A 15527-nucleotide genomic window follows, 5' to 3' on the forward strand; every position below is an offset into this window, starting at 1 on the left:
ATATAAATATATATACATATATGTTTTTGGGTTTTTTTCCCCCGTTTTTGATGATGGCATGCGAACTCTGTGCCCTTTGTACTGCACTGAGAGTGCCAGGCACATTTGGCTTCAGCAAAATTATGTAAACAAATGTTTGCAACCAAGTAGTTACAGCTTGTACTTTTCCCGCCTCTGACTATAAATGTGTCAGCTGTACTCATGGTTGACCCAGTGCCAGGAGTAGGGAGAAAATGCAGAGTATGCTTTTTGCACTGAACTGTTGCTTCCTTGCTGTTCTCTCAGGGTGCAGAGTATACAGCACCAGCTAGCACAGCTGGACAGTGAGAGCTGGTCGGGGAGGGCCGAAGCGGATCGCGACAGAGACTTCATGCAGCTCCTGCGCGAGAAGGAGGCCCTCCTGCAGGAGATCATCCTGGTCAGCAAGCAGCAGCACCCTCCGGAGACGCTGCTGCAGCTGGAGGAGGAGCGCTCCAGACTGGAGGAGGAGGTGCAAAGAGCACACAGCTCCCAGAGCCAGGGAGCCAATCAGAGGTGAGAAGCATTTAGGATTGTTGCACTTGCACACTGTGCTTTTAGGATGAGATCTGCACTTTATTTCACATTTTTTATTATTACTATCAGACCTTTGTTGAATTAATATTTTCTTATTATTAACTCAGTATCAACATTTTATTCACTAGATAAATGTGTTTTGTAGATCAAATCTATAGTATTCCCTTGGGCCCTCCACTCTCAGTACAAACTGTACAAACTAGAAATGTGACAAATGAACTCCAACCGCCAGGAGTGCATAAACCATGAATCCATTTGGGACGTTGTTTTCAATGTACAAACTTTCATTGTTATAGTTCTGTAGTTTCGTCCAAGAGTATTTGTGTGTTACTGACATGATCTTTTTGGGGTTCCTTTCCAAACGGGTGCTGGTCTTTGGTTGGTTGGGTGGCAGATCGATGATTTATGGATACATGTGGATTTGGATTAATTCAGAGTGGCTCTGGCAGTATTATCCTTCAATAAATTAAATGAGCTCTTTGTCATAGTCTGGGTCTTGACTGTACTTAACTGAATTTCTTTTGCATCAATGTGTACCTCATAACAGGATCCTGCAGCAGGAGAAGAGGAACGTCCTGCTGAGACAGCTGGAGGAGGCAACACGCATCACCACCTACCTTCACTCCCAGCTGAAGAGGTGCGGCACACACTCCCTCTTCAAGCTTTCAGCTGTTCTTCAGTGCATCTTTGTGTCTTTTCTTACGGGTCTCTTTCTTCTGTATCTCCAGCCTTTCGGCGAGTTCTCTGACGGTGTCGTCCAGCAGCAGCCGCGGCTCTCTAGCCTCCAGTCGGGGCTCCCTGGCGTCCAGCCGAGGCTCCCTCAGCTCCATCAGTTTCAGTGACATCTACGGTCTCCCCCAGTACGAGCGTCATGAGGGGGCCGGGGAGCCGCTCGACCCCCACCTACGCTACCTACTACCACCGGAGACCGTGTCCAGAGACTGCTCCATGTTCACTCCCGACCCCGTGACCCAAAGCAAAACCAAGCGCTCTCACGACACCCCGCAGTCTCTGGCCTCCCTCTCCTCACGCTCCTCGCTCTCCTCCTTGTCGCCCCCCAGCTCTCCCATGGACACACCCTACCACTCGGCCCCTCAGGACTGCCCTCTTACCCAGATGACGGAGGAATACATGGAGCAGGCGGGCCGTGGCCTGTTAGAGGGGCTGCGGGCCCAGTCGCAACAACTGTCACACAGCGGTATGTTGAGCGGCGAGGACATGGTCGGCTCCGCTGCCGTGCATCAACTGGACAACAAAAGTCACAGAGACAGCGGGGCTCAGGGAGCTTTCACCTCCACAGGCAAGTGAAAGAGATCTTAGCGTTGTCCAAAAGACTGAAGATGAGCTGCTGATTAACCCGGTGTGTTTTCCTCTTTAGGAGTGACTCTGAGGGGAAACAGCGGCAACAGAAGTGGCAGGAGGGCCAGGAGAGTCTCTGCTGGTGTGTCTGAGGATGCTCTGGCCACAGACAGCGGTGTGTTTGAGGCCTGGGGCAGAAGGTGAGAGAAGGTCCACCTCATAAAGCTAAAACACAACATAAACACCCATCTTTCTGGAGCAACTGCGCCTCTTAGTGGCAGAGGAGAAAACTACAGTACCCAAAATACACTCAGCATTAATAGTTGTGGTATTTGTATCTTCTTGTCCAAGTAGGATCTAACACCCTCACACAGTGTTGACGTCAGTGTCAAAAAAAGCCAGCAAATATATTTACATTTCAATTTTAAAATCAGAATCATCTTACAGTTAGCTAGTAAGATCACATTGACACAGAAAAGGCTGGTTGTTTTGGCTCAATGGATTTTCTTCAGTGTGTGTCTGATGAGAGGGGAAAACAGTTTGTTTACTCCTTGTTTTGTCGTTCCTCCAACAGGGCAGAGGAATCCGATGAGATGTCGTACATGAAAGAGCTGACCTCTGTGAGTGAGCCCACCCAGATCCAGCTGGGACTGCTGTGAGTAAACTGTTAGTGTAGACTGTACGTGGGTGGCATGGTTGCTCCCTGTTAGTGTCTAACTCCATATTCCACTTGTATTTTCCTCTTTACAGGTGGGAGTCCAGTTCTCAGTCTCTCCGGCTACATCTGCTACAGCTGAAGAATTTGAACAGGTCCATTGTGAGAGACGGCTATAAAGTGTGAGTACTTTCAGCTCTGATGATTAAAGCAACAGCTCTTCTTGTTGAGAGTTAGCTGAGAAGATTGATACCACTCTCATTTCTGTAGGGTAAATACTGTGTGAAGTGAGGAGATGCTTAGCGTAGCTTTTTTTCTGTGTGTCTTATCTTAACAGAATAAAAAAGTTCATACACATATACATCGGCTCGCAAACTAACTTACGAACTCATCATATCTTGCCTGTTTAGTCCAACACATAAGCCCCCGTAAAACCACAAGATGTCATTTTTATACTTACAATCTGCCATTAAAATCTGCTTACACATACGTATTTTAACAGACAGACATGAGAGTGTCTCATCTAACTCTGCAAGAAAGCAAAAAAGTATATACAGTACACATATGTAAGGAGTTTGACATAATTAATTTAGAGTAGACAAACTCATTAATACACTTCACAGTGACGTGACTCTGATGTAACGTTAGATCAAAAGAAATGCACGTAGGAGAAAGTTGCAGCTGATGACATTTAAGACATTGGCTTATTTTTAGAGGAGGGCAGCTCCATGTACTGTATGTAAACAGAATCAGAAAGTCATGCTTGATATGAAGTTTAATGAGTTGTTGGTGAGCAGGATACTGAATCCCTTCTGTATCTGCCCTCTGTGACTGAGGACCAGTAACATCACATTTACGTCATTGCGGTTATCAGTAAGTAGAAATCTCAGGTTGTGAACATTGTTCCGCTCGTGTCCAGGTACGTGAAGGTGCACTTGATTCCACTGGACGCCGGCAGGGCCTGTGCGTTTTACTGTTGTACGGCGTTGGAGCCGCAGTCCCAGATGAGTTTCAATGAAGGCTTCTGCATTCCTGTCCCTGCAAACGCCCTGGCGGTGTGTGCTCTGCAGCTGTCCGTCTGCTCGCTGGGACCTCAGGCTCAGGAGGAACTACTGGTGAGTCTGAAAGTCTGAGCAGATCCATAGAGACTGCAGCTGGCCCTGAAGCAACAATCCCACTGATGATGGATAGTGAATGAATGATACAGCAGCACTGATTTTGTTCTTTCAAGATAATACTTCAGCATACATGTTGGACAACACTGATCTGCTGAAATCTAAATCAGATAATGACATGTTGTTGTTGCTGTGTGTTTCTGCAGGGTACAGCCCAGGTGAGTCTGGCTGAGTGTGAGGGAAGTGCAGAGATGGTTTACCACTGGCTGCGAGTGCAGATGTTGTGTGGGACAGAGTTGTCCAGGCTGGAACAAAAAGGCCTCAGCCACCGCAGACACCACGACAGCCAGGAAGAAGAGCAAAGGCCCAGAGCCATGGTAAACACACATGCATGTATTTGTTTCGCAAATAACAGCAGCGTCAAATAACAGCGTGACAGCACAGTGCTTTTAGGTATCTGCTTCAGGGAAATGGAGAGAAGCACTGCAGGGGTGGGTGTTTACAAAGAAATTTAAAATACAATAACATCATTAAAATAAAATGAAAAAGATAAATAAGTGTAACAAACATTAATAATGATTATTAACTGATAATTGTAAAAAGCTTGTTACTCTTGGTTTTATAAAAATAAATGTGTCATCAGTGTTGCAATAATAAGGGATTGTATTTTATTAAAATAGACCCCAGTGGGAGAGTATAATGTAAAGAGAACAGGACCTAAGACGAAACCGTGATGTACACAAGAGGATAAAAAAATGATCAGATGTAACTAAATCTGATCAACGCTGCGGTGTACAGCACGAGCATGTGAGCCGCAGCAGTTCAGCGAGGCAGCCGCCATACACCGCTCACACGTGTTCCAGGGCATTAATTGACCTCATGCGGCCCATCCATTTTTTTATTTGTTCCATATCCAGTTTTGTCTTTTAACTTCCTTCGGTGTTAACTAGCTTACAACCAGCTCAGCTAACATAATGTGTATAGTAGCAGTACATTTGATTTTTCTATGCTATGTACTGATCAGTACGACAATGCAGGTTATCATTAATAACTGTTTTCATTTGGAAGCTGATTTTAATGATTGTAATGTATAACATATATTTAATTGATAGTATAATTTGAAATAATTAGCACTGTCATTATTTAACACAAATATTAACACATTGACCAGTCACCATGACAGAAGACCAGCACTGTGCAGAAGAACTGACTGCCACTGTGTAGATAGCGGTTGGCATTTGTCAGACTGAGAGTAGAAACTCTCTTATTTTCTTTCAGCTCTGGCAGTCCTTCATGCTGTAAACGTCGACTGTGTGCCTGCTTGTGGAGGACCTGATCAATAGAGAATTAAGATATATTATGGACCTGAGTCAGGACATGGGAATAGAAAGAGTAGAGTATTCTAATGCCTCAACCTGGTGGCACAATACCAATAAGTAGCAATCATGAGGTGTTACTATAATGAAATTTGCTGCATCAGATGCATTAAAGTGTAAATCCCACTGTGGCCTTTTGGAAGAAATTCCTCTTTGTGCTGTTGTTAAGCAGCTCATAGCCTACGGTGTGCAGGTGTGCAGGTGTGCAGCTCGTTGATTGACAAGAATGTGTTCCACAAGCCGAAAACAAGCCTTCACAGTGTCAGAGGAGGGAGGAGGAATGTTGACAGTGTGAGGACCGTGTTTGATAGTTTGCTCTGTGACATCACAGGACACTGTATGCACTCTTCTGTCACGCGCCACCACCACCACCCATCTGGAGGAAAGGGAGGCAGAGCTGGAGCTGCAGAGGCTGGATAAGAAGGATGAGCCAGGAGAGGCGGCCTCTGAGAGGTAACAACATTTTCAAGTTCTGTCGTAAACACGTCTTTTTGCCTCCAGCATGTGTGTTAAAGTGACAAGGGTGTGTTTTGCAGGAGTTGGCAGGCAGAGTCAGTGGACAGCGGCTGCAGCAACAGCACAGCGTTCACAGCTGCCTGCTCTGAGGGCCTGTGTGCAGAGGGCATTTGCATCACCACTGGAGGGCGCTGTGATCAGACAACCAGCAAACTGTCTACAACAGTAAAGGTAAAGTCTGCAGCAGTGGTAGTTTGTACTGCATCTGCGTTTCCACTGACACCACAGGAGTAGGGTGACCAGGTGTCCCACTTTATGTAGGGCCGCACAGCATTTTTATCCCCATGAGACGATGTCCCACATTTTGATTGGCTCTAGTTTTGAATAGTTCACCGCAGGACACAAATCTGTTTTTTATCCAGTGGCTGAGAAGAAAGCAGAGACGGCTGCCATCACAGGGCTGTTTGATGTCAATGGCACACATGGGTCAAGTGCAGGTTAACCTGTCACAGTCTTTCGCTACGCCCAACAGAGAATATTGAGTCATAGCAAATTAATGCAGACTCAGGCAGAATATCGCAGAACAGAGGCAGGGAAACTACTCATAACTGGGTAAAGTTGGTGGAAGTGGAAGTACGCAGCATAAGACCATATGAACTGTGAAACTTTTGCTTCCTTTTATGTTTAATGTATTGACTTAGTGTGGGAGTTGGAAAGTCCTTCACAGGCCTAACCTGTAACCTGCATAGTCTATTGTGTGTTACTGAATTAGGGCAAAGCTTAGAGATGTTACAAGCTAAGGTTCTTTTTTAAGCTAGATAGAAATTCTATGAAGACTTTGGACTACCTCTCAGCATTGTCACAAGAGTCTCTGAAGAGTCTGTGGCACAGATGCATTAGAGTGCTGTTGATTTGTTGTTGCAGGTGGAGAAGGCCACCATGACAGAAGGCCTGTTCCCAGAGCCGGTACGGGTCCGGCCCAAAGAGAGGGGGGGTCGCTGGGGTCACGCCTCGCCATTCATGCGTGGCAGCACCATTGTTCGCTCTCAGACCTTCTCTCCTGGCGCTCGCAGTCAGTATGTCTGCAGGGTGAGTTATTGCAAACGTACAAAAAGGAATATTTTTTACAATCCCTCTGAGAGTCTTATGGCTCAGTTGTTAAGTGTTTCTGTCTCGACAGCCCTGTGTAAATTCCTTCTCTTCATAAGTTGACTGATTTGACCTTTTAGTTGTATCGCAGCGACAGTGACAGCTCAACTCTACCAAAGAAATCACCCTTTGTCAGGAACACGTTGGAAAGAAGAACTTTGCGATATAAACAGGTAAAGCCACATCATTTTTCCTCAAGCTTGCACGTCAGAGTGATAGTATGTAGTTTCTGAGGTGTGTGTGTGTGTGTGTGTGTGTGTGTGTGCGCGCCTCTGTGAGCAGCAGTCGTACCGCTCCTCCCTGGCCGAGCAGCCGACACGCACCTCCCTGGACCTGGAGCTGGATCTCCAGGCCTGCAGGACGCGTCAGAGGCAGCTGATGGAGGAGCTGAGCGCCCTGAGGGAGCTGAAGCTGCGACTGGAGGAACCGCAAGCCAAGGAGGACACCGAGCTCCCCCACTGGGCCCTGAGGGACGAGCGCTTTCGCTGCCTGCTCAGAGAGGCCCAGAGACAGGTGAGACTGGAAGCAGAGCGCTACAGTTAAACTTCACAAGCCACGTGATGTTCATCCTCGCCCAGCAGCAGTTTGACTCTGTTTTGTCTGCTACAGGCCAGCCAAAGCAAGCAGGAGCAGCGGCAGGAGGAGGCGGCAGAAAGGAGACTGAGGAAGGCTTCCAAAGAGGTTCTGCAGATGAGGGGGCAGAGCCAGAAGGAGCCCCTGCCTGTGCAGACATTCAGGTTGGGATTGTGCTTTCACAGTGTTTCTGCCACACTACTGCAGTCAGTGCTTCAGTAGTGTGACATATTTCCAAGTGAAGCAGAATATCAGCTGTCTTACCATATTACTGAATATAACATTTTTCAGACTTTTTTCAGAGTTTTTGAGCTCCTCCTTGTGTGACACTGGTAATTCTCTGCAATGTTCTCTGTATTAAACACATCAGAAGATGCTTTGGGTTCATTTTCACTAGTCAGAAATGTCTTTTATGCTTGCATGCAGTTCTTCTTTCAAGCCTTTGTGGCATTTCCTGACACATTACCACCACCTGTAGATCAGAGCAATGGTGTAAAGCCATTGGCAGGGCTCTGTATTGTGTCACCTGTCTTTGTGCGTGAGAAAGAGAACAAACAAAACGGGGACCAATTTGGAAAAACATTGCTCAATAGCTACGTATTTCAACTCCACAGGGCACCTTTAAGGCTAAAAAGCTGGGGGTGACTAGATTACTGGTAGGAAGAGAAATTGGATTTTAGAAATATATTTATTTCCATGTATTTGGCTTGTACCAAGAGATAACTGGACATTTCACATTGGGGACAAAAGATTAGGACCTGGAACATATATTTTTTTATTTGATTGAAATAAAATGTGTGTGAAAATAAGTTTTATTTTCTTTGTCTGCAGAGAGAAGATGGCTTTTTTCACTAGACCAAGGTTCAACATACCTCCTTTGCCAGCTGACGACGTATGAGAGCTCGCCTCTGTATTATGTGACTAAACATGAAGTATTTGTCAAATTTTCTGAGCTCATGAAGTACAAAGTTCTTTCTACCAAGGACGCGGGGCAGAGCGACACGCAGATGATGTTGAAGATTAGAAGGTTTCACATTTTCAGAAGTGTTTGTGCGGCTATTTTAAATATGAACACAGTAGACACGCAGTTATCGACAGCAGCAGCACGGCTGTTCATTTCGTTTCTGGGGATGACGCCTCTCATAAGGACACAGTATCTCTTCACTCCTGTATGAGTTACTCCTGTTGTTTGTGCTTACAAAAGGCTGGAAGACGGGAACAAAAGTCGGTTTGGACAAATTCACTGTACTGTAACTTATTTTATAGTACTTTTCCTTGAAGGAAATTTAAAAAAACGCTTCCTGCTTCTTAAGTGTATTTTGTAGCTTTGAACAAATAGCACTTCAATGTTTTTACATACAGTTAAATGGAACTATTGTCTGATTTTGTTTTCTGTTACCTAATTCTTAAGAGTTATTTACATAAAATGTCACTTTGTAATCCACTTTTATTACAGATGCCATTGTCCTTTTGTTGTTATGTTATTAAAATTAATATTATTTCATGTACTTTTCAATATATGGATGAATATATGAAACACTGTATTCAGATTTTTTTTATGATGTCTATATGAACATCTGCAGTGTTACCTCTTGTGAAGATAAAACCATTAAACCACATTGTGACGCTCGGCTTTTTAATTAGTTGTTTCAGACGCAGGTAATAAACAGGATTTATTTCACCTCTGCTGGGATGAAGAACCCATCATATTCTGCGCACACAAACATTTTCTTTAAATGTGTCACAATGTTACACGTGATTGTTCTCTAACCACAAACCGGTTGTGATGACCCATTTGAGTCTAAAGCTGCCGATTCTTTGGAAGCTGTACCACACAGCAGGCAGGCAGCTGTGTCAGCTTCTTATCTTGATTCAACATCCTGTTTGAGCCGTTTCACACAAGCCACTAGAAACTGGGGTGAGACAGAAAGTCACTCTACTGTAGCTCTACTTCTCTGCTCTCGTGCTAAATTCCTCCTCAGATAAATGCTATCTTGGCTGGAACCCTGAGGGAGTGTGAACTCAAGGTAGTAGAGTTGTAGTAAATAGAATCCCACTCTTAGACCTCCACATTCTCATGCCTTGTTCCCACACAGAGAAATGCACATTACGCTTCAGGCAAACTAGTCCCAGGTCTCTGCTTGTCTCAGTAAACTGTCAGGTTTGGGGCCAGGTTTACAAACACTGAGGAGATGTCAGTGTAGGAAAGAGTCTGATCATCTGCATACACACCAGCAGTTCAACAGGTTAATTTATTGGACATTTTTTTGCATTTTTAGTTTCACAATGAATCCACCAAGAATGATTACAGTGCACAAACAAAATTTAAAAATGTAACAAACCACTTCTGTCTGTGTCTTTGACCATTTTATCATGCAACCATGTAATTGATAGACCAAAACACCTGTTTTTTGCTTGTTTTGGCCCTTGTTTTGTTTTTTTATATAAACAAATAATGTATGATTCCCATAACTACATGTTGTTCTAGGTTGGTGTTTGAGTAAGTAAGGTTTCAGTAAGCTATGACGATCAACTTGCAGAGACCATAAACTTAAATTAGGTAATCTGTCAGTGAACACCACAGCTGCTCTTGTGGTAAACCAGTGGGTTTAGATCTGTAGTAAAAGGACAAAAATGTGCAAAAACAACATGGTACTGTAAGCATTCAGAAAGTCAGTGCCTTGTTTACCAGTAAAAAAACAATTTCTTATGAGAAAAAGACTTTTCAAATAATGCTGAAAGAAATCTACCTCCTCTTTGAACAATTTTTACCCAGTGCCGTAAAAATCTGTTAGTTTTACTCTTCAAAATACAACAGTAACTCCATCCAGCTGGCCAGCTGTTTGCATTAGATAGACACCGCAATAAAAAAGACAATATGGCTGATGCAGTGTGTACCGGGGGCATACGTGTCACTGTTTACTCCTCATAAATTAAATTTCTACTGATCTATTCTGCAAATATACAGTCATCAGACTATTCATCATATCTTTTATTTAATTATACAACACGTGCACACGCGAGTCCCAATAAAATATGACGCATCTTTCATTTACGAGGGAAGGTGTTAAAATTCTAAGAACCATGAATTTTAAATTGTGCTGTTGAAGAACTAAACATTGTACTTGTTATCTGTAAAAGTAATTAACTCGGAGTAGCACCAGTAAACACTACTCATTGTGTTGCAGCAGGTGGAACATTAAAGCCTGCAGTGTGATGCACATTCACAAGCTGCAGAGACCAAACAGCTGTTCACATCAGCACTGGCACTTCTGTGCGTTATGTGACATTTTATGCAATATATCCCAGGGGAAAGTTCACACAGCACCCTCAACATCACATAACTTAAAATGTAAATTGAGGTAAAAAAAACAAACATTCTGCACACGTATGCCCGTTAACCTCAACAATGACCAGTAGTTCCACAAAGCGAGTTGCTTCAAAGATTTCAGTTCAATCTGTGTGTTCAGGTCAGAGGTCACTATAAGGGGATGGACACAATGGTCGGTAGAGGCCCAATAGGAGGGGGATTGTACTTCTCGACCCTCATCAGCCGCCGCAGGATGTCATCCCGATCGCGTGGCCATCCGTAAACGTGCGTGTTTTGAAGCCAGTTGGGGACGTGACACTGTGATAATAAAAACACACACAGCAGAGAAAGACTACTGAGATTGCTGAGGTTTGGAGGTTTGGAGGTTCAGTTATGACACAGATAACAATGCAAAGCATGTTGATGTGGTATTGTTCAAATGTATGGTATGTGTTTACTAGTACAGGGAATTGCACAATAACATATTTTAAACCTTAAAGAAAGGAGACACAATAGAGTCTACATGCATTAAAACATACCTTTTTAGCCCCAGGAAACATGATAGGAATGAACCTGAAATTCTTGCTTCCATTCTGGATGAACTCATTCTGGAGCTACACAGAAAAAATACTATTAAAATAATGAAAAAGCTCAACAGACTTTAAAGTGAATATTTCAGTCTTAGCTGCGAACCTGTTTATGTATGTAGACGGTGTTGAAGGTCCTCTCGTCGTTCTCCAGGCCAACAGGGGAGGCTGTCACTGTCTCATAGTACTTGGGACTGATGATGATGATGATCAAATACTCTTTCTGGGTTAGGAAACAACATAACTCTGATGTGTTTGTTTTCATCCTTGTTTCACTGTTACTATGTTCGATAAAACATGTTCACTCTTGCAGAAAGGAAAGAGCTCAAGATGGTGCCGATTCAAAGATCAAAGCTTGTTTTTATCCATTTTTATTTATTTAGAAAGATCTGATTGTTTTTACCTCACTGAGGTACCGCTCCATGAAGTCTATCTTGCTTATACTCCTGAACTGCTGCTCGAAAATATCAATCTGAAACAGATAAAGACACCGGTCAGAAAGTGTACTACACAAAACGCATAACACCTAAATTTAGTCATTTATTTTGACATTTTTATCCCGTAAATGTATAAAAACCACCTGTTAACTGTGCAGCTATAGCAAAACACAGCAAAGAACAAACATCAACTAGACAGCTAAAGCAAGAGAGATAAATCACTGAAGCCAGAGATAACTACAGATACCATTAACCAAATGCTGTTATAACTGTATCCATTACAGCAAACTATCATCTTGGTTATTTCTTTTGATTTCCAGATCAAATTTTTACTCAAATGGAATTCACAATTTGGTGTAGAATTACAATAAGATGTAAATGAATTTAACACATTAAGTTCAAGTTAATTCATATTTTTTAAAAATTGTAAGCTGAAAGAACTAATTATATTTGCTGATTTTGTTTTATTTCCCCTCGAGATTTCCCCCAAAAATGTATGTCGTTTTTTATTTATTTGGTAAAATAATTCTAAAATCCAAATAAGTCCAAAAATATGTTAAATAAATGCAAAACCAAAACCTGTACATACGTGTGTATCAAAGCCGTTGTGTCGCAGCAGAGCAACAAAGTTGATTATCTCATTGACGTGCTTGTCGTTGTCCGCTTCGTAAGTGACAAAGACCCTCCCTGTGTTCAAGAGCAATAAACATGTAATGAAAGCAGTGTACCGCAGCTCCGTCAATAACGTGATTATCTGCACACTTACTCTGCTCCAGAGAGAGCGGTGTGCTGTGAGGAGGGTTCTTCTCTTTGGCTGGAGCGTTGTGGCCACTGCATGGAGTTAAAGATCATTTTTAATCACAGTTAGAAACGTGCAACATGAGGGGAGAGGCTGTAATACGTCTAAAAACTCACATTCGTGTGTATCCAGCTCCAGGAAGCCTGCAGTCACCTGGATCTAAAGCAGTAAAGACAGAATGAACAAAAAAAATCCCTTACAGGCTTACTGCTTCAGATACTGGAGCAGGAGGAAAAGATCACTAATTTACTGCACCTGGCACAAACTATGTGCCCTAGGTGGATAAACAGAGTAGCTGACTTACTGTACGGGCCGTAAGCTGGGTGATACTGAGGCCAGAGGGGTTTGTTGGCCCTGTTAAAGGCGTCTGCAGGGCACTGCGCGCAACAGGCAGCTCCCTGGGGCGAGCACGAGTACGGAGGCAACGTATGGTGATACAAGTTGGCTGAAGGCGGGTTGGAGCACAGAGAGAACGGCTGCTCCAAGCTGCTCATACAGGTGCTGTTTCTGCCAGGGAGGGACAGAGACTTGCACCCCGAGAGGCAGCTGTCTCCAGTACAGCTGGAGTAATCTTTCTGGCTCAGAGAGGACGGCAGGCTGTTGGGGTACCCCGACCAGCTGCTGGCAAAGCTCGGGTGGAGCCAGGTGCCGTTGGCCTGGCTCGGGAACGGAGTGGGTTGGCCGTACCCGGCAGGCAAGCTGCGGGCCGGATGGTACGAGAAGTAACTCGGGCCAGGTTGAGGTTGAGTGTGGCTGTGGCTGTGTTTGTGCTCCGGCTCCTGGTCCAGCCTCTGCCTGCCCAACAGGGAGTCATCGGTGAAGGTGGCGTGCTCTGGAAGGGGGCGGTGGCCATCGGGGGCAGGGGTGGAGTCTAGCTTGTGGACAGCGCGGGCTTCTCGCTCCTCTGTGCTCATGGTCTCATCGTCCTCTTCAGGCGTGTTGTGTTGACTGTTGAGGTACCGGCTCAGCTGGCTGACGTGACTGAGAGCAGGAAACAGTACAAGTTATTAGCAGTCATTAATAGATCTGGTGGAGATTCTGTTTCACACTTTTTGCACTGTGTGTCGGATTTGATCATTTCTTATCAAAGTGAGAGATCTCCTGCGGCTGGTTGAAACAACAGTCAAAAGGCAGGATGTTGGGTTGTGTTCATCATACTTGTTGTCATGCTCACCTATTTGGTGCTGTAGCTGAGTGGATTGAAGTGGGCATCATCATTGGGCCTCTTCCTCCTGACATCCATGTGTGTCTGGTTTAAACCGCACCTTAAATTCTGTTGGGGACACAAAGCATTTGAGAAAAAAACTGTCCAGGCCAAATATCTGATTGAAAGTACAGCAGTTGTGCATATTAACACACACTTAAATGTCATTCAGGAGATTGCGTTTTCTATCAGAAGCTTCACCTCTGATGGTGTCGCTTTGATTTGCATGAGAACACAGTTCAGTGCATGACTGTGTGTCTCCCACACAGGGGACTTTTTTATGAATGTTTGGTGGTTGATACCCAGGAGACAGATGAATTTAGATGTGGGAATGAGGAAATTATGTCCGTCACAGACAGAAACAAAACTCAAAATCAAACCACAAGACAACACACAAAATGTTTCTCTGGATTTCTGAGTAATGACACGTTTGTTTCACAACTGGATCCCCACTTTTAGATATAATTAATGACAAGCACACACCAAAAGACTACACTGCCCACACAAACACATACAAAGAGTGTTTTCAGTCAAGCAATGGGAAATTACTTTACAAATGCCAATTTAAAGTTTAAGGTAACAAACCTCCTCCACATACAACTGAGTGTAACCCAACGCTGCTGAATGTGAATGTGGGGCTGCTAACCCTCCGTTTAGGTGGGTTTACCTTCCAATACGCCCCTGAGCTTTCCTGTAAATGTAAATACTCATTAAAGGGCCTCTGTGGTCGCACACACACAATGCTGTTTGTACTTTCCACTAAAGCTGACCCAGATATTTCTCCGTCTGCTTACTTCTTATACCATGCTGACTTCAAGCACTTTACCACACAGTTGAAACCAACCAACCATTCCAGCTATTACCGCTCTTATAAAGTCTTATTAGTCGGATTCAGACACAAAGCGTCTTTTCAGCTGTTATCCAGAAGTTAAAGCTTATAAATGTTTAAAAACTGGTGAAAATAAAGGTTTTATTTTACTTATATGCTGTATGTAAACCTTTCTTCTGTTAAAGGTAAGCCTTTAACTGCGTAGTTAATACAACTTACTTGTCAAAGTACACTAACAGGTAACAAGATTTAGAGTAAATACTTCACGTCACTTACCGTCGCTGCTTCAGCCTCACGAGCCTCCTTCAGGTAACTCCTCCGTCTGGTTTACCGCCACAAGAGTTACCGTGAGGAGGTGAAAACAGCTCACGACTCGGAGTTAAATATGAGCGTATAGTTCTTTAATGTCGGCTCCCCAAGAGAGATGTACAATATTGGCGCATAACATGAATTTGGTCTTTACTTCGCTGTAAAATAGCACCGCCCCGCCGGCAGACCCCACCTCCTTCTGGCGACACTTCCTCCACACACACACACACGTACACATACACATACACATACGATTGATTACACAAACCCTGGTGTTTCCAACTGTGACCCAACACAAGTGTCAGAACCAGAAGTGGTTATTTATTTACCCCTCATGTCACTCATAAATAAATGATTGTTTATTTATTTAGTTCATTCTAGCTTCATACAAAGGGATCGTTTAAAAAAAAAAAAAACAAGGATTAAAAAACAATGGGTGTTATCAGAGCAGATGCAGGAACGGTGCCGTGTTGACTTTCCTCTGTTTGGAGAGGCAGGACTCGAGCCAGTCCTTCTGCACCGGGACAGCCTGAGTGTACTGACGCACCAGACCCTGGAGCTCCTGTTCACACAAATCATAACGGTACAAAGCCCATTTAACTGCTGTTTGAAAATTGTAATTCACACACAAACACACTTTTATATCATATTTTCTGTTTTCATATTGTTATTTGTTGTCATTATAAACTTGTTGTTGAAAGTTTAGATTTTTTTCTATTATCAGTTTGTTATGACTTTATTGTAGTTTTATAATATTCTCTGTAAGTCAATTTTCTGTTCCCTAAATAACTATGAAATTTTAGGTGGAGCTTTAAATAAGCCCATCTGAGGGTTTCTGCCTCTCCCTGCACTTTTAATTATTGTTTACCTTGTT

The 15527-nt window shown here is 43.6% G+C and overlaps 2 protein-coding genes across 2 annotated transcripts in view; one reads left to right on the forward strand and one right to left on the reverse strand.

Annotated features, from left to right (window-relative positions):
• The window catches only part of wwc3 (WWC family member 3), a 29250-nt gene extending 20432 nt beyond the window's left edge, over positions 1–8818 (forward strand). Inside the window, exons 9-23 of the mRNA XM_035653133.1 lie at positions 286–534; positions 1103–1192; positions 1284–1855; positions 1934–2054; positions 2429–2509; positions 2605–2691; positions 3429–3624; positions 3831–4001; positions 5332–5453; positions 5537–5687; positions 6381–6545; positions 6686–6778; positions 6888–7118; positions 7215–7342; positions 8010–8818. Coding sequence (XP_035509026.1) covers positions 286–534; positions 1103–1192; positions 1284–1855; positions 1934–2054; positions 2429–2509; positions 2605–2691; positions 3429–3624; positions 3831–4001; positions 5332–5453; positions 5537–5687; positions 6381–6545; positions 6686–6778; positions 6888–7118; positions 7215–7342; positions 8010–8076 — 2524 coding nt within the window. The 3' untranslated portion in view covers positions 8077–8818. The remainder of the gene's footprint in view (positions 1–285; positions 535–1102; positions 1193–1283; positions 1856–1933; positions 2055–2428; positions 2510–2604; positions 2692–3428; positions 3625–3830; positions 4002–5331; positions 5454–5536; positions 5688–6380; positions 6546–6685; positions 6779–6887; positions 7119–7214; positions 7343–8009) is intronic.
• A 4332-nt stretch (positions 8819–13150) lies between these two features.
• The window catches only part of chd1l (chromodomain helicase DNA binding protein 1-like), a 12663-nt gene continuing 10286 nt past the window's right edge, over positions 13151–15527 (reverse strand). The window contains exons 25-27 of the mRNA XM_035653135.1: positions 14621–15215; positions 13486–13584; positions 13151–13292 (exon numbers count right to left, since the gene is read on the reverse strand). Coding sequence (XP_035509028.1) covers positions 15096–15215 — 120 coding nt within the window. The 3' untranslated portion in view covers positions 13151–13292; positions 13486–13584; positions 14621–15095. The remainder of the gene's footprint in view (positions 13293–13485; positions 13585–14620; positions 15216–15527) is intronic.

Source organism: Morone saxatilis, unplaced genomic scaffold, assembly GCF_004916995.1.
Source record: "Morone saxatilis isolate NCDOM2014 unplaced genomic scaffold, NCSU_SB_2.0 Contig12, whole genome shotgun sequence".
NCBI classification, from domain to species: Eukaryota; Metazoa; Chordata; class Actinopteri; family Moronidae; genus Morone; species Morone saxatilis.